General features: G+C 39.9%; 1 protein-coding gene across 21 annotated transcripts in view; it reads left to right on the top strand.

The window, feature by feature from the left end:
- Positions 1–23,106, top strand: part of GPHN (gephyrin) — a 241,340-nt gene that overhangs the window by 125,920 nt on the left and 92,314 nt on the right. For 15 of the 21 annotated variants that reach the window (XM_082224534.1, XM_082224548.1, XM_082224551.1 and 12 more), the window contains 3 exons: positions 5,632–5,698; positions 18,742–19,014; positions 20,823–20,930. In XM_082224534.1, coding sequence (XP_082080660.1) covers positions 5,632–5,698; positions 18,742–19,014; positions 20,823–20,930 — 448 coding nt within the window. The remainder of the gene's footprint in view (positions 1–5,631; positions 5,699–18,741; positions 19,015–20,822; positions 20,931–23,106) is intronic. The other 6 variants (XM_082224553.1, XM_082224535.1, XM_082224547.1 and 3 more) reach the window with 1 other exon arrangement.

The raw sequence follows: 23,106 nt of genomic DNA, 5'->3' as shown, positions 1-23,106 counted from the left end.
CCACGTGCACAAATGCTGTCCTGATTGCGCCCCACCGTGCTGTTCTTCCTTCACTTTGCCAGCCTTCTCCTAGTTACTCATTCCTGTCTCGCTTCCTTCTTGTCAACTCCTCATATCTGCCTTGCCTGTACAGGCTCTTTTCCAGGATCTAGACAAGCATTTGTCTCTGTTATTTAGAAAATGATCGTGTAGTCAATCTCCTTCACCCCCTCTTTTTTTAAAAAATAATAATTTCCAACCTAGAAGTCACTCAATTTTAGGAGTAAACCTGCAGTTCACATTTCTGATACTTTGTTATTAGTGTTTCTCCAGTTTGGAATGCAACAGATTTCAGATCAGGAATGTCACTATATTCCATCTTTATGTGACTATGCAGAGAGGGAGGAATCTTCTGGGGCACTGGGCAGAGTGTGCTTCCAGATATGTTAGTGCACAAGAGAATAGTGGCAGCCCAAAACATCCATGTGTTATCCGTTTGTGCTATAGTAATGAGTATCATATTTCGGGAACACAAATGACTTCCCTGTCTCTCCCCACTAGCGTTCTCCTTATAGTTCTCCTTGGACTTAGATGAACTATTCTTTAGTTCCAGATTGGCACAAATCACTACAGATCAATTTGAGTCCACCTGGACTGCTCTGGAATGATTTGTAGCTGTCTTGGCCTGATTTGGATTTGGCATAAATCGACTCTGTTCCGAATATGGATAAATCAGTTGCTCAGCTCCACTAATTAGATCCAAATAATTAGCTTTCTGGTGAGCCAATTTGATACATGGATACAGCCTAGAAAATCTCAAATAATTTGACTTGTATTTTAGTTTGGGCAGAGGGCCAGTCTACTTCTGCACCAACATAAGCAACAGGAGTACCAACAGGTAATGCAGTACTTCCCTTAGTAATGAATTTTGAACTTTCTCCAACTCCTGGACAGTGTTCAATGGAAGAATCAACCTTGGTCAAAAAGATTTTAAGGGCTGGAGCAATCTGCTGTCCTCCCTTTGTATAAAAAGAATTCAAAATAGTTCCAACAAGATGTCTTACTTTAATTAGAGTAGCATCCTTATGGGCCATCAAAGAAGAATTAGCTGCAAAGTGAAACCCTAAATAACAAAATAATTTATCCAGTTATATGTGGGAGATTGCTTACTGAACGCAAGCACTTTAGTTTTAGAAAAAAAATATTAATATTAAGCTGTTCTTTCTGATAGAAACTGGGCAGCAGATCCATCTGCTTTTTCAGACTGCCCCATGCATAGAATGATGCTGACCTTTCTATTTCCTATGGCATCCAATTTCCCAAACAATTTACCCAGAACATTGACATAAAGGCTGAAAAGCAAAAGCACCAAAAACATTCCTCTTTAACTATGTTCATAGTTGGAATTGGGTCAGATAGAGGTCCACTGCTGCCTACTTTAATTTTAACAAATGTATCATGGCCCAGACTTTGAAGAAGCATCGGCAGCCCAGGGCAGCAACTTAGCCCAAGGACTGCTTCTATCTAGCAACTCAAAAGCTGAGGATAGGTCAACAATGGATATTTTTAACCATTTCCCCAATAAGATGGAACAGAGTATGGCAACAATTAATAGTGGAATACGAATTTCTAACCCCAGCTTTCTCTTCAGACAGAATACAGTTGCAGGAGATACACGCCTGCAACTTAAGCAGAAATAAGTTTTACAGGAAACATGCAACAAACTGATTTTAAAAAAGAATAAACCACAGACAGTTCCAACCATAAAGGAATTAAGCCTGTGAAGCCAATATCAATAAACAATTTATTGAGGAGAGGATGCCACAGTTAGAATGCATATTAAACAGTTTGAGATGCATGTGATCTTCCCTTGAGGCCTTATTTGACCTAGTTGGAACATCCAGAGATTTGACCATACATGAAGTTGCTGGATCCCAGTTAGAGAAAACTCAGTAATCCACCAAAGGGGAGGAGAAGCTGTTGAAGAGTTATATAGTTTTGTAAAATAATTAGTCTAATCATCAGTTGAAATCTGAGCTTTAGTAACCCCTCTTCACTTAGCCAGTCCACAAGGAATGATAGCCCAAAACTTATACTCATTATTTCTCTGACAACCGAGTCTAAAACTTTCCACTGAGTTCTGCTATATTCTTGCTTTTTGCTTTTTTTGATGTATGAGGCATTTATAAAGTGATCTAAATTTGATGAGCTGTTCAGTGGCTACTTCCATTTTTAGTTTACAGTGTTGTCTGGAGAATTTAACCAGAGTCCTTTTAGCATTCTTGCAGTTCTTATCATACCACACAGTGGACGGGCCAAAATTCTGATATGAGATATATGGTGTAATTAGAAAAGGTCTGTCTGCTGCATGTTGGTAAATAATTAAAGAGGCTTTCCACAAAAGACCATGAGGATGAAGCATTATTAATTGGTCAGATCTCATCAAATTAATCTGAGAGCCAGAGAGCCTCAGACTACTTCATTCTTCTGGTCCCCAAGATCCATTGACTCCAATTATGTCAGTAAGATAGCTGACCTCCAGCAATATTGAAAGCTAAAATAAGCTCAAAAGGATAGTGATCACTTTCTATATGGATAGAGAAAATTTGGCAATAAAATTAATATATACTGGTTCCTTGCTGATTTGCTTATAGTATGCTGAGAGTTTGTTCTTATAAAATTAGGGGTATCAGAAAGAGCATCTTAGGAGTCTGTGGTTGTCTATCATCTGTAAACAAACATACAGTTTTGCTATAGATTATTATATGTGCTTGTTGAAAATACTTGTGGATTCAGAGTGGGTTTTCTTAAAGAGAAATAATTGAGTTTTTATTTCTGTGAAACAGTTACTTGTGGCTTGGCTTTTCCATGCAACAAGCTGTGCCATATTTTTATTTTGAATGAGTCACAATGTGCTGTTGTTTTTAACAGTTTTTGTGATTATTTGACATTATTAATACCTTTTTTATTGCTAGCCCTTGATTATCTTGATTTAAAGCATATTGGGTTGCAAATAGTGCTTCCAGCGTACCTTTATGGTTTATTTGCTTTGTTTCCTGCACTGGTGATGTTTGCATGACGAAAAACAAATATGCCTAGTTGAAGCTGTGCCTTACATACACAGAAGCAATCTTCTGCACATGTGTTCCTAGCTGCATATGAATCTGCATTTGCAAGCAAGAGCAGTATGTGCAGTTCTTGTCCTGGCTTAGCCCCAGAGGGCTTACATTCATCAGCTTATTGTTCATAGCACTGAACATCTGATCAGGATGAATGAACCAGGAAATGGATTCATTCCTGCCTTGAATCGATGGTTAGACTGATGATGATACGACTGGAGCTAAGTGCCTGGAGCCTTGGCTGCTATGCATTCAGGTGAGTCGGGGTTATAGTGCTAAGAACTTCATTTGAAAAAATTTAGGACAACTCATCAGAAATATAGTAGCAGGTAAAAATACTTCTTTAATGAAAAATGTGTGCTTCTACTTTACCTGCACCCCACAATTTCTCAATATTCACCACAAGGGCTATAAAATCCAGAGGAAAAAAATTTAATGCAAAAGACAGGAAATCTATCAGAAAGCAGTCATCTGATCGACAAGATGTGAGACAAGGCTTAAAGAAAATTAGGGATACCATGAAGATAATGCATAAATTTTGCTTTTCGCATAATATGAAGGGAGGCTATCAAAATATAAGCCTTTCATTTCAGACTACAGTGGTACCTCGGGTTACACACTCCGCTAACCCAGAAATAGTACCTCAAGTTAAGAACTTTGCTTCAGGATGAGAACAGAAATCGTGCTCCGGCAGCACGGCAGCAGTGTTAGGCCCCATTAGCTAAAGTGTTGCTTCAGGTTAAGAACAGTTTCAGCTTAAGAATGGACCTCCAGAACAAATTAAGTTCTTAACCCAAGGTACCACTGTATGCATCTCAAGAGTTATCAGTAAAATTTACCATTCAAGCCTACTGATAGGAATTGTTATTTTGGAATTGTTAGGTAACCTTTCATAAGTAAAAAAATTGAAATATTATTATTTAAAATTGCTCTGGATTTTGTGTATTTTATGCATTTTCATAAGCTTGCAATAAAGTTAATGAAATTTTTAGTGTTTAAAGTGATTTAAAACTGTCATTTCTCTGTAAACAGAGTTTCTGTACATGTCTGAATTAATCAAAGACCTATATTAACACTTCATCTGTAGAATGTATTTTAGACCTTAATTAAATTATGTGTTTTATTTTATACCCTTTATATCATATCATGGGTCTAACTGTAGCAGGTATAGTCAGCTAGATAATACAGAATACAAAATTTATTTTTATGTTGGATTTTAATGGTTACTTCATGAATCCAGAGAATATAGAAGGGGAGAAAAAGCCATATAAAATTATGATATTCACATTTAAGTCAGTAAATTACTCTTTAGTCTTAGAATCTTGAAGGGTACCCTGGATCCTTAATCTTCCTTTCTGCTCCATGGCAAAATATGGCCCAGGACATAGCAATTTTTTTTCCTGAAAACTGATTTGGTTATTACTTTTTGCTATTTGTATCTGGGTTGTTTACAATAAAAAAACGAAGTCAAAAAGAAAAAAAAACTTTTGAAACTCACAATTTAAAACAAGACACAGAGCAGAGCAATGAAATACAACAAAATAGCTGCATAAAGCTCATTAAACCTGAGCAAACAAAAATGTTTTTAATAATAATAATTTTGTAATTTATATCCCGCTCATCTTGCTGGGTTTCCCCAGCCACTCTTGGTGGCTTACAACATATGTAAAAACACAACAAAGCACCAAACATTAAAAAACAAAATATCCTATACAAGCAACAAACAAACCAGTAAATCAATAGAAACCAACAACAACAATAATAACAATAATGAATAGTTTACAGTTATACCCAAATTAAAATAGCGACTACCCCCACTAAACATTTCACCAACATCAACCCGACAAAAACAAAACTGAGGAACCAAAATTAGAACTGTTTAAAACATTTAAAAACATTTTAGCCAGTTGCTGAAATTCAAGAGTGCATGAATGAGAAAGTCATGTTTAATCCGGTGCTGAAAAGAAAGGAATATTTTCTTGTTTAGATTTCCTCCAAAATGTTGGAGAATTTCTGGTCATCCTAGAAAGTATTATTTGAAATCTTGCCCCTCTTCTCTACCCATAAATAAAATGGTGAAGTATTCTATTTAACAGGTTGTGGACAATGTGCCTCATCTCACATGTCTTGAAAACATCATGGGAATGAAGTATTCCCTATAACCCTAACATAGATTGTTTACTAGTTCAGTCAATCAATCAATCAATGAATCAATGAGGGCACTATTTTTGAAAGAGAAGCTATGTAATAATTATGCTTTGCTACTGTTAAAACCATTAAGAGTTGCTACTTTGGTTCCCACTTTTGGAAAGCTTTCATGCTCATACCATGCTTAATTTGTTGATGGAACGCTTTAATCAAATATATCTAAATCAAATTGGTCCGTTGTATTGAATAGTCTGTTTCTACTGAGCACATCTTAAGACCTCCCCTGTCTTGACCATTGGTAGACAGTTATGGATAATAAAACTTTTAGGTCCAGTGTTGATGTTTCCTGTGCATTGATATTCATCACAATTTCTTCTCTTTTCAGACCTGTATGCGGAATCAGAGGGAAAACTCTTATAATTAATCTTCCAGGTAGCAAGAAGGGGTCCCAGGTAAGCAGTATTCTGGGGAAAAAATCATTAATATTCATGATGGATCTGGGGAAGGAGAATAATTTTGCCTTTTAAGTTACTTCTCCCATGAATTGTAACAACCATGAAATTAACAATGAAACAATAAGGTAACATTATTTTTAATGAACATTAGTGTTCCATCTTGTGAAACCTACAATGCCATCATCCCAGTTATCAAAACAAAGGCTTCAAGTTGTTTGGTATCTGAAGGTCAACTGGTAACTATTCAGCCCAATCCTCTGAAATAAATGAGGGAGCCCTTCTGGGTGGGTATATGTGCATCATACCACTTATGTATAGAATATTGCTGAATTATGGCACATATCTGAAGTTACATTACCAAGTTGATTTTGAATGTGTTGGGGCAAATCTATACATTATGTGGCATCATTGTTCAGTGATACATGATTGCTTTTTGAAACCGAAATGGCAGCTGTGGGTGTTGGTTCACATAAGCTCTTTTCTCTTATCTGCTCACATACATGATTAGATATAACACTTGCTGGTTTGTCAAAATTGTTTGCCATGTTGTCCAAATGGGCAAACAGTGGTAGAGTAGATAAAATCAATGATGTAATAATCATAATAACAACAACTGCAGTAACAAATAGTATTATTTAAGTTCGTCATTCTTTTATTTTTAATCTGGAAACTGAATCAGTACCACTGCTTTAACATAATGAGTTAAAGGAGGTTTTTTTTTTAAAAAAAAGAACCAATTTTATAATTTCTTAGCTATGAATAGTTTCCTACAAAATACAGACATTTCCTGTTCACCCAATAAAGAGAAACCTCTCTGGTCTGCCCAGTAAACTATCAGGCTATGCTTTGACCTTTCAGTTGTGGGTATTTCAGTTTCACTTTCTACTTTGTTTTTGTGAGTGTGCGATTGTGCAAAGTCAGAGTAACATAGAAAAGAAGACAAAATTTTCCAATGTGCAGATTTCTGTATTATCTTTGGGAATATTTTATAGGTTAAAAAGGGAACAGTGCACATTGTATGTAGTGCAAGAAAGGATATGCAAGATTTATTTGCAAAAATGAAGCCCTACAAATGATAATATATTTAGTGATAAAATAATATGATTTTGGTGATCAGATTTGCACCATTATTTAAGAAATAATTGAATAAGTTTGCTTAACTCGATTTAAATCAGTTATATAAAAAGCAGCTTTTCTTCTTACTGATATAAATCTTTGAGTTAAAATGCCTTGAATTAAAACAATGCAAATCAGTTTGAAACTGGTTTGCAACCCTTGTTTCAAGGAACTACTTAAGCCACAGTTTATATGTCAGCAAGTGTTCTGTTCAGCTGAAAATGTAAGAGGAGGGAGCATATATTTATGGTGCGGCAAACTCCCTCAATAAATTTTGAAGCAAGGTAACATGAGCTGGTTTAGGGTGCTTTAAAACTTTGAATCTTCCTGTCAGTAACTTGAGAGATCTGAGATTCTTTTATGTGGTAGCTTTCACTAATATCCAGCAGTAAGGACTCTTAATAAAGTGAGATGAAAAACCTGTGATCCCCTTATACCTCAACCAGAGTAAGTATGACCCACACTGGAAACAAAACAAAATTTTATGTGTGAACAATTGTCACCTTTATGCCACCATACCATTGAGTCTATAAGCACCTGAGATATAAGATATTAGGATAGTGGTTAGATAATTGTTTAGCTTTTAAATGTTTGTATATAGCTATAGTAGAAATCAATTGCTCTAAGACTTGGAATTAGAAAATAATATTTCTTTATTTCACTGTCAAAAAAATATGTGGCAGTCTCCCTAAATCAAGTTGGCTACATTTAGGAAAATTACTTTTTTATCTGTTGCCTTTGTTCTAAACCATTGGTGATATGAAGTATTTATTTTTCACAAGCTACTATAATAATTAATTATACTATATAATATAGTATACTATAATTATACTATATAATAATATAGTAAAATACTATACTATAATAAGATATGTGAGCTTGAGTAGAGAAAATACAATAAAAGACCAAGAAACATTCAATGAAGTAAACTGGATAAGAAAATTTCTCAAATTGTAACCAGTATATGTTAAAAGTTTTGGCCACAGTTTCACTCAGAAGTGAAGTAGAAGTATTGTAAAGATGTTGTACAGTTTAATGCCTCTCTTTTTGATTTTGTATGTAATGCATATGTAATATACAAATGTACCTATTTGTTTGCAAATGTGTTCAGTAACTGGAAGCCCCTTTAGATTTTGCTGGTTTTATAATGAAACCGATCCTTTCATTGAATGGAGCCTGGCAATTCAGTGGAAGGGTCGTCTTGTGCAGCACAGTGAAAGTTAGTTATGTCTTCCAGAGATCTTTCAACAGCATAAATTGTTTCCCTTTTGATTAGTTTATCCATCTTCACTCACGCTGAGGGGGAGGTAGAGGACAGCATTCTCTCTCCCTGAAATGTCTGTAAACATTTCCTCTTTGGAAATGATATTCTGACTCTTTACTTCAACTTACCCTCTGAGTTATTATTTGTATATAATTAATTAGATGAGTTTATAGTATTGCTGTGGATGACTATCTAGAATTTTTACCTCAGTAAATGTTATCACTCATTTGGTTGACCACAGACCCCTCATTATTATTTGTTCGGAGTGCAAGTTGCCATATCAGATTTTTCAGCATTCTTTTATGTCTTGAAGTGACAGCACTTCTAATTTATAGACAGCTTTGTGGGAGGGAGGTGTGATGGAATATATATATATGTAGCCAGCCAAACTGCATGGAGTACCTCTTCCATTGGGAAGTTCATTTCATTATTATTATTTTTACCACCTTCCTACGTTACTGTACACAAGGCAGAAATGCGAAAATATACAACAAACGCTATACATCCTATAACAATCCTATCAAATGCAAATAAGTCATAATGAAAAATATGACTATAAACTCCTCAGAAACCCATTTCATTTTTATCCATATCAGTTGTGAGTCCAGAATGAAAAGGAAATGTGCATGGATTCCACAAGAAGACCTCAGTGCCAAAAACTCTAAGGCCATGTTGAAAGATCCCTCCCTCTACTCTAAATGGGTTAGTACATAAGAAGGCCAAGTTTCAGAGGCAAAGTTTATTTAGAACCATTGCAGAAGGAATATAAAAAGATGAGAGAGCAACAAAAAACAAAAGGCCAATTCCTACAGTAATGAGAAATGAGTGCTGGAGCAATGAAGGAAATATTGCCACTTTCTAGAAAACAATCACTTTACTGGAGGGAAGCAGGCACATCAGACATTGAGGTTATACTATTGGTATGAAGAAGAGAGCTAGAGGGTGGGGATGCTTTCCTAGTGAAGAAGTTCATGATCCATTATAAATAGTTCATCTGTTTTCCAGAAAATAACCTAATTGGCCCCATTATTCTGATAAGTGGCATTGTTGCGAACGCTGCGAGTTGTGCGTTTTTGGGTTGCGGACCTTGCTGAACCCGGAAGTACCGGAACGGGTTACTTCCGGGTTTCAGTGCTCGTGCATGCGCAGTAGCGCAAAATGACGTCATGAACAGAAGCGCAGAATCATGTCACGCGCATGTGCTGCGGGTTGCAAATATGCCTCCCGCACAGATCATGTTTGCAACCCGAGGTATAACTGTATATGTTTAATTGTTAGAGTGCTAAATCTGGTCACAGTCATGTGGATACTTTTCTTCCACCCACTAACTCATAACAATATCACAATTTATATAACTTACCCTTTTTCAGATAGGAGTTTGTATACCGTATTTTTCGCCCTATAGGACGCACCGTCCCATAAGACGCACCTAGTTTTTTGGGGGGGAAATAAAGGGGAAAAAATTATTTCCCCCCCAGGCGTGGGGCTGGGGCAGCCCGAGCTTCCCCCGACCCCAGCCCCCAAACAGGCAGCTCTCTGCAAGCCGTGGGAGCCCAGCGGTGGCTCCCGCTGCTTGAGGAGAGATCTGCGAAGCCTGGACGCGCTGAGATCAGCGCGTGCAGGCTTCGGGATGCCGGCAACTCTCCCCAAGCAGCGGGAACGTTCCCGCTGCTTGGGGAGAGATCCGCGAAGCCTGGACGCGCTGAGATCAGCGCGCGCAGGCTTCGGGATGCCGGCAACTCTCCCCAAGCAGCGGGAACGTTCCCGCTGCTTGCGGAGAGATCCGCGAAGCCTGGACGCGCTGAGATCAGCGCGCGCAGGCTTCGGGATGCCGGCAACTCTCCCCAAGCAGCGGGAGCGTTCCCGCTGCTTGGGGAGAGATCCGCGAAGCCTGGACGCGCTGAGATCAGCGCGCGCAGGCTTCGGGATGCCGGCAACTCTCCCCAAGCAGCGGGAGCGTTCCCGCTGCTTGGGGAGAGATCCGCGAAGCCTGGACGCGCTGAGATCAGCGCGCGCAGGCTTCGGGATGCCGGCAACTCTCCCCAAGCAGCGGGAACGTTCCCGCTGCTTGCGGAGAGATCCGCGAAGCCTGGACGCGCTGAGATCAGCGCGCGCAGGCTTCGGGATGCCGGCAACTCTCCCCAAGCAGCGGGAGCGTTCCCGCTGCTTGAGGAGAGGTCCGCGAAGCCTGGAGAGCGAGAGGGGTCGGTGCGCACCTACCGCTCTCGCTCTCCAGGCTTCAGCGATAGCCTGCATTCGCCCCATAAGACGCACCCACATTTCCCCTTCATTTTTGGAGGGGAAAAAGTGCGTCTTATAGGGCGAAAAATACGGTATATTGGTGTCTTTCCATTGATGGAAGGCTTCCAGTTGAGCCTTTTATCAGCAAAACTTGGTTCAAGGGAATCTTCAGACATTCCCTTTGCAGACTCCAACACCACTTTCTATACTGTTTTAGAGCAGTTTTTCGGGTGTGTGGGTATGTGCCAAAGATCAATTTGATCCCTGTTCGACTAACAGAAGGCTCTCCTAAAACAAGTAGCTTTACTGTCAATGGAGTTCTCATATGGTTCTTTAGAGTGTTTAAATTTCTTTTTGCTTTCTAAAATGTCTATATCTTTTGTAATTTTAAGCATTTCTTTTTTGATATAGGAAGGCAGTTGTGATATAATATGACCTCTAGCGACAACTTTATTTGTTTCCCAGATTATTGCTTTTGATAATGCTACATTATGTAACCTACAGAAAGTGTTTTCAGTTATTCACATTTTCCGGTTCTATAAATATCCAATAGAGGTGTCTCTGTTATATCACAATACCCAGTCTCTTCATCTGAGGGTTTAGAGCAGGCTTCCTCAAACTTGGCCCTCCAGATATTTTGAGACTACAGTTCCCATCATCCCTGACCACTGGTTCTGCTACCTAGGGATTATGGGAGTTGTAGGCCAAAAACATCTGGAAGGCCGAGTTTGAGGAAGCCTGGTTTAGAGGATCGTATCTCTTCTTCAGGAGCCTGTCTTCAGTAGAGATCCTTTTATGAGTATGGAGAAATTCTACTCATATATTATGTGATGGTAAAAATTCCAACAGTAGCTTCTTTAAGAAATTTGTATCCTGTAATTAAAATGGATTTTAATCTGCTAGACGTGAAGTGAATTGTTGGCTCAGGTGAATGACTAATGTAGCATGTAGTTAGATGTTAAGACCTAGAGGTTTGGTTCCCTTATACCCACTAGAAAAACTCTGGTGCCTCAAGGGAATTTTCCCCTTGTTCATTTGAAGTGGGTTTTAAAACAAAGAGTTAATAGCCATATGTTCTCCAGGCCTTTTTACAGCAAAGGCTTGGATTGATTCTAAATTATGTACAAATATTATCTGACTAGTAAATTTAAAAATAAATACATAAATTATAATTTCAGTATATGCAGGTCAGATGAGTTTGAATACATTTTGCTTTATTTTTTGTATTGTCCTTTATCTAATTTACCAAGGGATAGATCTCTGTCTTCTTTTCATAATTTCATGGAAGGTCAATAAAATTAATTTAAAGTTACATGATTGCTGACTGTAAACAGATTTGTTAACTATAGTGTAGCTTTATAAGTGCCAGCTGTGAGAAAGTAAAGTTTTTTTTACCTAAAGCAGTGTTGACTGGCAACAGAATTTTTGATTTAGAAGATTAGGGGAACATTTTAAGTTTAGGTTTTTACAGTTTGCACCTTTGAAAATGTATAAGCTAACCTCCTCCTGTATTAATTTTTTGTTGAAATATATTTTGTCCTGTGATGTATATTGTAATGGTTATTTGGTATAAACAATAAAAATCTGATATGGTGATTACTTGCAGCTTATGCTTTGAGATGTATAATATCTTAAGTTTCATTTTTCATGCTTGTTAGGTAAATACTCTAAGCAAGTTTCTCATTTTCATATCACTAAATATATTATGTTGGGCTTTTATTTTTTTCTGATCTTCAGGATGATAATGGGTGAGTGTGCTACACCTTGAGTGTCAGGCAAACTGTTGCTGAATATTTCATAGAGTTAATAAACATTTTGGAGAGAGGAATAAAGTTTCTGCCTAGTCTTGTTTCCAGATGGATTGTTTTAGTTATTAAAACTATATTACAATTTAGTCCAAGTATAGGGTCTCTTAGGAGTTCACATTCACACTACAAAAATGCAGACCTCAAGGACTGCATTTCTGAAAGTGATTGGTGCTTTATAAATGTTTCAATGTGATCTACACCTCAATCCATAAAGCATTTAAGTCAGTGAGTTGCATGAAGGGATACAACTTCAAGGAAACAACTTTTAAAGTCTGCATCTTCCACCTGGCATGTCAGCTCACTATTTTTCCATTTTTGAAAACAGTTATGCTTGACTGAAACTGATATCCTTCAAGTGTTTCTGTACACAATGATATGATCACCCCATCTTGTTCCCACAAGCAAGCTCTTCACATGGCCATCTCTGACTCCTCAAAAGATTCCATCAACAATGTCTCCAGAAATTTTTACACATCACATGGAAAGACAGGTGAACTAATGTCAGTGTACTGGAAGAAGCAAAGATCATCAGTGTCAAAGCAATAATTCTTTAATATCAAGTTTATTGGAGTGGTGATGTTGTTTGGATGCCTGATTATCGTCTTCCAAAGCAACTACTCTATTCCCAACTTACGAATGGAAATTGAAATACCAGGGGACAACGAAAGATGTATAAAGACGCTCTCAAGGCAAATCTTTAAAAACGTTGTATAAGCACTGATAACTGGGAAACACTGGCCTGCGAGCACTCCAATTGGAGAACAGCCTTTACCAAAGGTTTCATGGACTTTGAAGAAGCCGGAACTCAGGGTGAAAAGGAGAAACAAGCTAAGAGGAAGGTAAAGGTAAAGGGACCCCTGACCATTAGGTCCAGTCGTGGCCAGCTCTTGGGTTGCAGCGCTCATCTTGCTTTATTGGCCAAGGGAGCTGGCGTACAGCTCCAGGTCATGTGGCCAGCATGACTAAGCCGCTTCTGGCGAACCAGAGCAGTGCACGGAAACACCGTTTACCTTCCCGCTAGAGCAGTACCTATTTATCTACTTGCACTTTGACATGCTTTCAAACTGCTAGATTGGCAGGAGCAGGGACCAAGCAACCGGAGCTCACCCCGTCATGGGGATTCGAACTGCTGACCTTCTGATTGGCAAGCCCTAGGCTCTGTGGTTTAACCCACAGTGCCACCCGCGTCCAAGAGGAGGGTACGTTTGGCAAATCCTCACCGTGATCAAATCCTACCTGGAAACCAATGTCCACACTGTGGAAGGATGTAGGGCTCCAGAAATGGCCTCCACAGTCACTTATGGACTCGCTGTTAAGACCATGTTCATGTAAGACAATCTTACTCAGCCAAAGAAGAAAAAGAAGAAATCTGTACCTAAATAGAACAAAACCTTGGAAAACTAAAGCTCAGAAAAATAGAGTTAAGTGGAAGTTCCTAAGTTATATACATAACTTGAGGGGCAGACAGACACCTTTCTGCTTGGTTCTCCTTCTCTTTTAGCAGTTTCAAAACAGTGTTGTAGAGAACTCTAGAGCTCTGGAAGATTTTTTTCAATTTTCCTTTTTGTGTATTGTTATTTTCAAGTCACCATCTCACCTTTCTTCAGGCAAATTCACTTGAGGTACAGCACAGCTCCTTCAAATGGTGCCCTGTTTGGAGGGGAAGGGTCTCATCATAGCTGTCACAAATGATGGCTTCTGTGTTTGGAAGACTCCTGTGTGCATTGCCTAAATTTACAAAACCAGCTTGTTGAAATCAAGCTTCAAATCCCTCTTGGACTCCTATAAGGAAAATGGAGTGGCCCTGTCAATGCAGAAGTTGGTCATCCCTCACTTTTCTGTTCAGATGTTCTTTGTGCTTATTTCCCTCCTGTAATATTAGAACTTCAGCAACACCCTATGAAATTAATTGGGAGTAGATTTAAGATGGACAAAAGATAATATTTCACATCACACAATTACCGGTAGTTTGTAAACTGCCACAAAATGTGGAAATGGCCATTATCTTAGATGGCTTTTAAAGATTAGACAAATTATGAAGAAAAAGTCTATAGATGGCTATCAGTCAGGATGCTGGATTAGATCTAATTTTGTCTGGTCTAGCAAAGCAGGACTAGAATATACGTAACTGAGTGCTTCGTTGACACAAGTAAATGGAATCAAAGGTGAAAACAGTGGTACCACTGGTTACAAACTTAATTCGTTCTGGAGGTCCGTTCTTAACCTGAAACCGTTCTTAACCCGAGGTACCACTTTAGCTAATGGGGCCTCCTGCCCCACCACCACCACACAATTTCTGTTCTCATCCTGAGGTAAAGTTCTTAACCCAAGGTACTACTTCCAAGTTAGCGGAGTCTGTAACCCAGCATATTTGTAACCTGAGGTACCACTGTAGATTATTTTAAGTGCCCCCTTCTTAACCAGTTTTTCTTCACTTCTTTTTCCAGTCAGACTTCTGGAAACTTGAGATGAGGAAGAGAAGGTATAAAGGCTTGGAATAGATCTGCTTTACAAACTAGGAAGAAGGGGGATGTATTTGAAGTATTTGAGGTGTGCAGGTAGATGGGTAGGACAACGGGCCAATTATGTTCTATGAAAAATAGATAGACATATAAGAACAGTCAGGCAGAGTACAATGACTTAGTAAGGCAAGGCACGTGGATAAGAGGAAAGGGCAGAATTGCATAAAGCAAAAACAGTATGCTGGCATGCAAAAAGGAACAGCAAACAAGAGCTGTGCTGTATCAATCAGAAATTACCCTTATGCACCACTGAAAACTGGTAAACTTTCAATTTTAGTAAGTGGACACTCTACAGCAAACTTTATTTAGATCCTTTTTAATTTCCTCCTCCTAACCTACTGAACATAAGAAGAGCCTGCTGGATTAGGCCAGTGGCCCATCTAGTCTAGCACCCTCTTTTCTCATAGTGACCAACCAGATGCATGTGGGAAGCATGCAATCAGTACCTGATTACAACACTAACTAGGGATGGCCTGTTCCCATTTTGCCACCCCACCCTGAAGCCTTGCTTGTTGTTGTTGTTTAGTCGTTTAGTCGTGTCCGACTCTTCGTGACCCCATGGACCAGAGCACGCCAGGCACTTCTGTCCTCCACTGCCTCCCGCAGTTTGATCAAACTCATGCTAGTGGCTTCAAGAACACCATCCAACCATCTCATTCTCTGTCGTCCCTTTCTCCTTGTGCCCTCCATCTTTCCCAACATCAGGGTCTTTTCCAGGGAGTCCTCTCTTCTCATGAGGTGGCCAAAGTATTGGAGCCTCAGCTTCACGATCTGTCCTTCCAGTGAGCACTCAGGGCTGATTTCCTTCAGAATGGAGAGGTTTGATCTTCTTGCAGTCCATGGGACTCTCAAGAGTCTCCTCCAGCACCATAATTCAAAAGCATCAATTCTTCGGCGGTCAGCCTTCTTTATGGTCCAGCTCTCACTTCCATACATCACTACTGGGAAAACCATGGCTTTTACTATACGGACCTTTGTTGGCAAGGTGATGTCTCTGCTTTTTAAGATGTTGTCTAGGCTTGCCATCGCCTTTCTCCCAAGGAGCAGGCGTCTTTTAATTTCGTGACTGCTGTCACCATCTGCACTGATCATGGAGCCCAAGAAAGTAAAATCTCTCACTGCCTCCATTTCTTCCCCATCTATTTGCCAGGAGGTGATGGGCCCAGTGGCCATGATCTTCGTTTTTTTGATGTTGAGCTTCAGACCATATTTTGCGCTCTCCTCTTTCACCCTCATTAAAAGGTTCTTTAATTCCTCTTCACTTTCTGCCATCAAGGTTGTGTCATCTGCATATCTGAGGTTGTTGATATTTCTTCCGACAATCTTAATTCCGGCTTGGGATTCATCCAGCCCAGCCTTTCGCATGATGAATTCTGCATATAAGTTAAATAAGCAGGGAGACAATATACAGCCTTGCCGTACTCCTTTCCCAATTTGGAACCAATCAGTTGTTCCATATCCAGTTCTAACTGTAGCTTCTTGTCCCACATAGAGATTTCGCAGGAGACAGATGAGGTGATCAGGCACTCCCATTTCTTTAAGAACTTGCCATAGTTTGCTGTGGTCAACACAGTCAAAGGCTTTTGCATAGTCAATGAAGCAGAAGTAGATGTCTTTCTGGAACTCTCTAGCTTTCTCCATAATCCAGCGCATGTTTGCAATTTGGTCTCTGGTTCCTCTGCCTCTTCTAAATCCAGCTTGCACTTGTGGGAGTTCTCGGTCCACATACTGCTTGAGCCTTCCTTGTAGAATTTTAAGCATAACCTTGCTAGCATGTGAAATGAGTGAAATTGTGCGGTAGTTGGAGCATTCTTTGGCACTGCCTTTCTTTGGGATTGGAATGTAGACTGATCTTCTCCAATCCTCTGGCCACTGCTGAGTTTTCCAAACTTGCTGGCATATTGAGCCTTGCTTAGTGGGGATCATCTGGCAGCTTCCAGCGACATTTTGCCAGAAGCTGCAGTCTCTTCTCCAGAGGCAGCAAGAGCGGGCAGGGTGCCTGCAGAGGCACTGCTCTGTGGAATTTCACTGTCCAGGCCAGCTGCCTCAGTCCACCTCACAGTTGGGCCAGCCCTACCAGTAACTGGTATTCAGAAGCATACTGCCTCCAACCTCCATGCCTTTACCTCAATGAATTTGTCTAATCCTCTTTTAAAGTCAACCAAGTAGGCGGCTATCACTGCCTCTTGTGGGAGAGAATGCCATAGTTTAACTATGCATTGTGTACTTTCTTTTGCCTGTCCTAATTCTTCCAGTATTTAGCATCATTGGATTTCCACGAGTTTTGGTCTTATGAGGGAGAAAAGCCTTTCTCTATCCACTTGCTCCACACCATGCATAATTTTATACACCTCTATCATGTGTCCACTTACTCACCTTTTCTCTAAATTAAAAATCCCCAAATGTTGTAACCTTTCCTCCATCAGCTTTATCATTTTGTCTGCCCTTTTCTGAACTTTTCCAACAGTAGAATAACTTGGAATAGAAACTACCAAGATGCATAGAAAATAAGCATAACAAGTACAATAAGTTGAGTATTACCAAGGCAGAGTCCAAACACTTTCATACTGACAATCAAACATCATCCATTCATTCCTTTAAATTTGGGCTGCATAATTTTATTCTTATGTGGTCTACCAATGAGTGCTAAATTTCAAAAGGAAGTTTACACAAATGACTTGAATCAGAGTATTGGAAGGACTGCTTGAAGTATGCAATTGCCATCAGAGGCCTTTTTCTAGGCTTCTCCTGGGAGGTTGTCTGGAATTGTTTTTTCTGCTACCATCACCTGCTATTTACTCCTGTTGCTTTGATGTTTTGTTGCCAGTTTTAGTGCCACAGTTGTACCACAGTTGTACAACAAACACCAAGCAATAACAATCATCTAAATGATTGTCCTTGCCAGTGGTTAAGTCAGAATAATACCATCAGTGGGATCCAAAGAGAAACATATGTTATGTGGTTGATGAAAGCAGACTTCCTCAGCCCATTCTCCCACCAGCATCTCCCAGAAAGGGTACTGAGGATTAGGGACCACTGCTGAATGGAGTGGTTTTGACCAGGGGAACTGAAGGGGAAATCAGGCAGAAGTAACTTCCACCAGCAGGAACTCCACTCCTGAAAGTTGCCTTTGCCTGATTGCCAGAGTTCTCTTATACTGTACTGCAGCACATTAAAGAGAGTCCCTAAACCATTAGGAAGCCTTGGAGGAAGTATCAGCTGAAGAAGAAGAGGCAGGGAAGTCTGATTTCACTGCCACATTGAGTTCTTTTTTTCTCTCTGAATCCAGTTCTATTTATTCTGAAAGTCTTCGAGTGTGATCTTAAGATATATAAGAGCATTCCTTTATCCAGTTTGATATATGTATGGACAAAAATTGGACTGTGTCTACTAGTGTAAAGAAAGTTGGATTTGGACTGAGTCCAAGTCCTGCCTGATGGGATTGAGGGCATGCCTTTGAGCAAATCATACCTTCTCAGCCACTGTTTGCTTTGTATTAAATAAGAAAATATGTGCTTTACCCCACATGAATGTTGTTACGTGGGCAAAACCAAGAAAAATGCTAGGTGTTGTGAATTGTGAGAAGGTACATTAAATGTTAAAATCAAAAGGACACCTCTAGAAAAGTGAATGGGTCTGTATAATGAATCACAGAAGAAAGATGATAGTGTTATTGCTAGGTTCAGTACTAAGTGCTATTTATTTTAATATTGTTGAAATAATTCAACACTTTGTTTCATGGAAAAAACCCCAACCCTACCACTTTTTGAAATAGTGTTGTATAATATTTATATTTCTAGAATTTCTTCAGCCACAGAATTATAATTTTCTACAGCCCATTAGGACAAAAGGAAATGAAAAGCCTAGAGACTTTAACTGTGACATACACATTATAAAGTAAAACAGAAAATTAAGAAGTCTGCAACTTTAGTGAATTTGAATATCAAATCAATATAATATCAAATCAATAACGTGCCCCTAAAAACAACATACATATCAGATCACTAGTCAACTTTAATATTAGAACTGCTCAATAGCTATTATCATTTATAGGTAAGTGTTCATTGTCATTTTTCTCATTGTGCACAGGAATGCTTTCAGTTTATACTGCCAGCCCTACCTCATGCCATTGACCTTTTGCGGGATGCCATTGTAAAAGTAAAAGAGGTGCATGATGAACTTGAAGATCTACCTTCACCACCACCACCTCTTTCTCCACCTCCAACCATCAGCCCACACAAGCAGACAGAAGACAAAGGTGTACAGTGTGAGGAAGAGGAGGAAGAGAAAAAAGATAGTGGAGTTGCTTCAACAGAGGATAGTTCCTCCTCACATATAACTGCTGCAGCCATTGCAGCAAAGGTGAGTTAAGGTTCTGTGCAAAGCGGCACACTGGTTTCTATCTCAGGTACTTTCCCTGAACAGCTAGTTACTTTTCAGGAATGCATTTAATTTGTGTCAGTCTAGAGTTACAGACATAAGAGGTCTTTCCATTTTAATCACATAATTTTAAGTTTTCTCTGTATAGCATTTTCCTCCCCCCCCCCACCACCACCATTACATGAAGTACAGTGGCATAGATCTCACAGTAACGTAGCACAAGAGGAAAGCATTTATGCTTAGACAAAGAAGGGTCACCCATTTCTGTTAGTTTTCCTCTCTGACTGCGCCATCCATGCAACATTGAATGCTATGCCAGGGCTCCCTCCATTGTCAAAAGCAGTGGGCTCAAAATGCTTCAGTGAAGGAAGCACGAGCACTTTTTGCTCTTAGGAGCCATTGGTCTTTAATTCAAAACCATGAGCCATGGTAGGTGAAAGAACCTAGTAATAACTTGAGAAATGTCATTTTCTGACATGAAAATGAAGCCCTTGTAGAATCACTACGTGTGTGTGTGTGTGTGTGTGTGTGTGTGTACACACACACACACACACACACACACACACACTCACAGAGCACCTGTTTACCAAGAAACCTGGAGACTGGATTGAGTGATGGCACTCTCTATGTGCATCTGCAGCAGTACACCTTGGTGCTCTTCCACGTCTCTGGATTCAGATGGGCCCTAAGAAGTTCAGGCCAAGCTTCTGGGTATCAAGATTCACTTTTTAAAAATCAGTGGAAGGTAAATAGGCACAAATGGTATATCTATCTGTCTCTGTGAAGAATTCGTTTTTGCTAGATTAAACATGCTTATTCAGTTGGGATATCGGTAATAGATAGCCTGACTCAAGCTTAAGAGAGATTCCAGTCTTAGCAAGGTAGAGTTGAAACCTGGAATGGAGGTCTAGGTGTCTGCATCATGCCTTATACATTGCCTGAAACTCCTCATTTTATGAATTGAGCCCTGAATATCAGCGTTCTTGTAGTTCAGGGATCATGTCTTCAAATGATCTCAATACAATATTTTCCCTATGTATAAAACTGTTTTCTTTAAATGTGTATATCACATTGTGCGAGCATGATGCCGATAGTCATTTGTGACCAGTGGAAGCTGAATTTTAAACAATAGTTCATAATATTACATGGAAATTGTGCCCTCGCCACCCCAGTCACAGTGATCTGGATGGTTCTTGTCCACCCACAGTCTTGGGCAAGGAAAGTCCTGATGCAGCAACAGTTAGGCAGTGCACACAGCTCTTTTAAAAGCAGCACAAGTAAAGGGCATTGCACATTGCAGCCTTGTTACCACAGCGATGGGGAAGCAAATGTGCTCATTGAAAGTCCTGGGCACCCCACAGGAGCTTAGGAGCCTCTTGTGAGCCTGTGTTGCTTTCAATATTTCATGTTGCAGAATGGCATGGGATGCCAAGGAAGAGGTGACTAAGCAAGTGATGGAGGAATCGGGTGCTCTTCAATCTGCTTCCTTCCATAGCTGTTGCCAATTGGGCAGCAGAATAAGACTGTTGCCAACTGGGCAGCCGACCCAGGCATTGGATATTGGGCAACATCCTACACCCTTGGTGTGCCCTCCTCCAAGGTACTGTGGTTATGTTATCCATTTGCTCTTTTAAAAGCAGAAAAATACCTGAGATCTAAACTAGTTGTGCTCATTAAGCAACTTGCATTCAGGTATTCCATGTTTTCATCCTTGTTCCTCTATGTCACTGCTTGTTTAGTTTCATGTTTTGCTGTCACTGTATTCATAGTTATTATGTATTGTACATTAGAAGCATCCATCCTACACCAGTTCTGCTGTTATCATGGCAAAAGGTGAACATCCCATTCCTGGTCTCATCTGTTATTCCCATCACGCATCAGGCAGTGCAGGAAAACCGGTAAGACACACCTACCAGAGGGTTTTGCATGAATATCTGCAGACATTCTGCCTGCCTCCTCCACTCTGTATAAGGAGGAGACACAGCTGTTCGTTTATTCCCACTATCATAGTGTTGTGTTCTGAGCAAACATGAACTAAATTGTTATTCAGTACACTCTTATCAAGTATATAGAGTTTAAGATCATTTATTTTAGATGTGAAGCATTAATTGTAAGATATTGGTTGCTCCCAGATAGAAGCTTTTTGGTTTGGTTTAAAGACATTCTGGCAATTTGATCAGCAATGAAAACTGTCTCAGACATTTTTTACTTTCTGTATTATGGTATTTCTGTTACTGCAACGCTCAAAGGTTCCTTCAATTCTATAGAGCATTGGTGGCTGCATCTGGGCTTCAAATTGCTTGGCCTTGGATGACAGCCAGATATTTCTGGTATCCATCACTAACACTTTTCTACCACTTATTCATCCTAATCCTAATCCAGTTCTTGTTGTTGGCTTTGCATGACTCAGAAAGTGAAAACTGAACAGATAGTATCTAAATTGTCTTTTGTATGTGTGTCAGTTCCCCCTCCTAAGTGAGCAGTACATTGTGGTTTAAAGAGAATATTAATATAGCCAGTTAGTCAGCCATCAGATCATTTTGGCACGGCAAATAATTGCTCCCTCAACATACAATTGAAATCTGGACAATAACCTCCTTCTGACTCTGAAAAACGGTATCTGACTGACTGTGTTAGAAAGCTGAGGCTAATAGAATCAGTAAAGAATCTATAATTGAACTTAAAACACCATTGTTTGTGTCCTACTAACTGTGTCAGCAAAAATGAATGTCCTCATCTCTGTTGCCCCTATGTGCATAGAGATGTGGAAGACATGGGAGAATGAACAGCAGTGGGGATCTCCTTCCCTTTGACCTTCACCTTCCCACTTACAACATAACTGTTTCATTTTAAAGCTATAGTTAGCCACTTTGAGGACTCTGGTTGAAAAGTGGAATATAAACCTACAAAATAAATAAACAACGAGAGGGGCAGAGGGAAGGACACAGATCTCTTTCACTTCCTGCTCATTGGCAAGATATTGATGGAGGGAGTGGAGAAACAGGAGTTTTTCTCCCAGTTTTAACTCCCAGAGGCCTCTGTGTACAAGAACAGAGTCTCCCTTCTTCAACCTCTCCCAAGGAAATATTTCCTCGCAGTGGATATGCAGCAATCATTTTGCTGCACTTTCTGCAAGGATAAAGTTAGCTGGAATGATTACCATGGTAACGACAAATGTGATTATCCTTTTCTTTTACCTGCATGCTCACTCAGCCAACAAAACAAATCAAGTGCAGGTCCCTTTTGCTTCTTTTTTTCCTGTGGAGACAGAGCTAATTAATTCCCTTTCAGTTAAGTAAAGATTGCTGCTCTAATCCCAGTTTTTCTAAAACTCAACACTTCAGAAATATTACTACTCTCCAAAAAATATTATGCAAGTAGCCATTTGTAGCAATTAAATTAACTTTTGTGTTTGCCGTCAAGCAACAATGTACTCAGTTGTTTTCGTCCTCTCATCTCTCCTCCTCCCTATCTAATTTTCATGTACCCAGAGAAAGTTTTAGGGTGGCACAAATCGTGCAGTCTCACTGGGCATCACACTGCAGGAGGCACCAAAACAATACTGTAGAATGGAGCATGAGAGGTGGGGGATGATGCCCATCTGAATTTTAGCGTTACATAGGGCACCACTGAAATCTGAGAGCTTAAAGTCCACCACTGACCTACTCTTCCTTCCCCTTCTCTCCTGATCTTTGACCCCCTCCTCCTTCCCATCACTCTTTGTCCTACCACTTCTGCCCTCCCCCTCTTGGTCTCTCTTCCCTACTCACCTCCACTCCCTCTCTTCCATGCCTGTTCTCCCACCCTCTGCTTTCTCCTTCCTTTTTTTCTTCATGCTTGCACACACTCCCCCCTACACCATTGTGCTTGCCCCTAGAAAAAGGAAGCATACAGGTGGAATGGGTAACCTCCAGATAGAGATATAGAAAAATCAGGCTTTTTTATTTTCAGGGTATGTTCTTTCTTCCCCAGACTCAGGTGAGATGAAAGAAGAGAGGGGGCTCACAGCCCCTGGAGTTGTGTCTCTACAACAGAACAGGAATGGATTGGGCTCTCTGAGGTCAAACTGTACAT

This window comes from Podarcis vaucheri (genome assembly GCF_965113315.1).
Source record: "Podarcis vaucheri genome assembly, chromosome: 1".
NCBI lineage: Eukaryota > Metazoa > Chordata > Lepidosauria > Squamata > Lacertidae > Podarcis > Podarcis vaucheri.
Note: the sequence above shows the minus strand (reverse complement) of the source record. Positions and strands in the feature narration are given on the sequence as shown.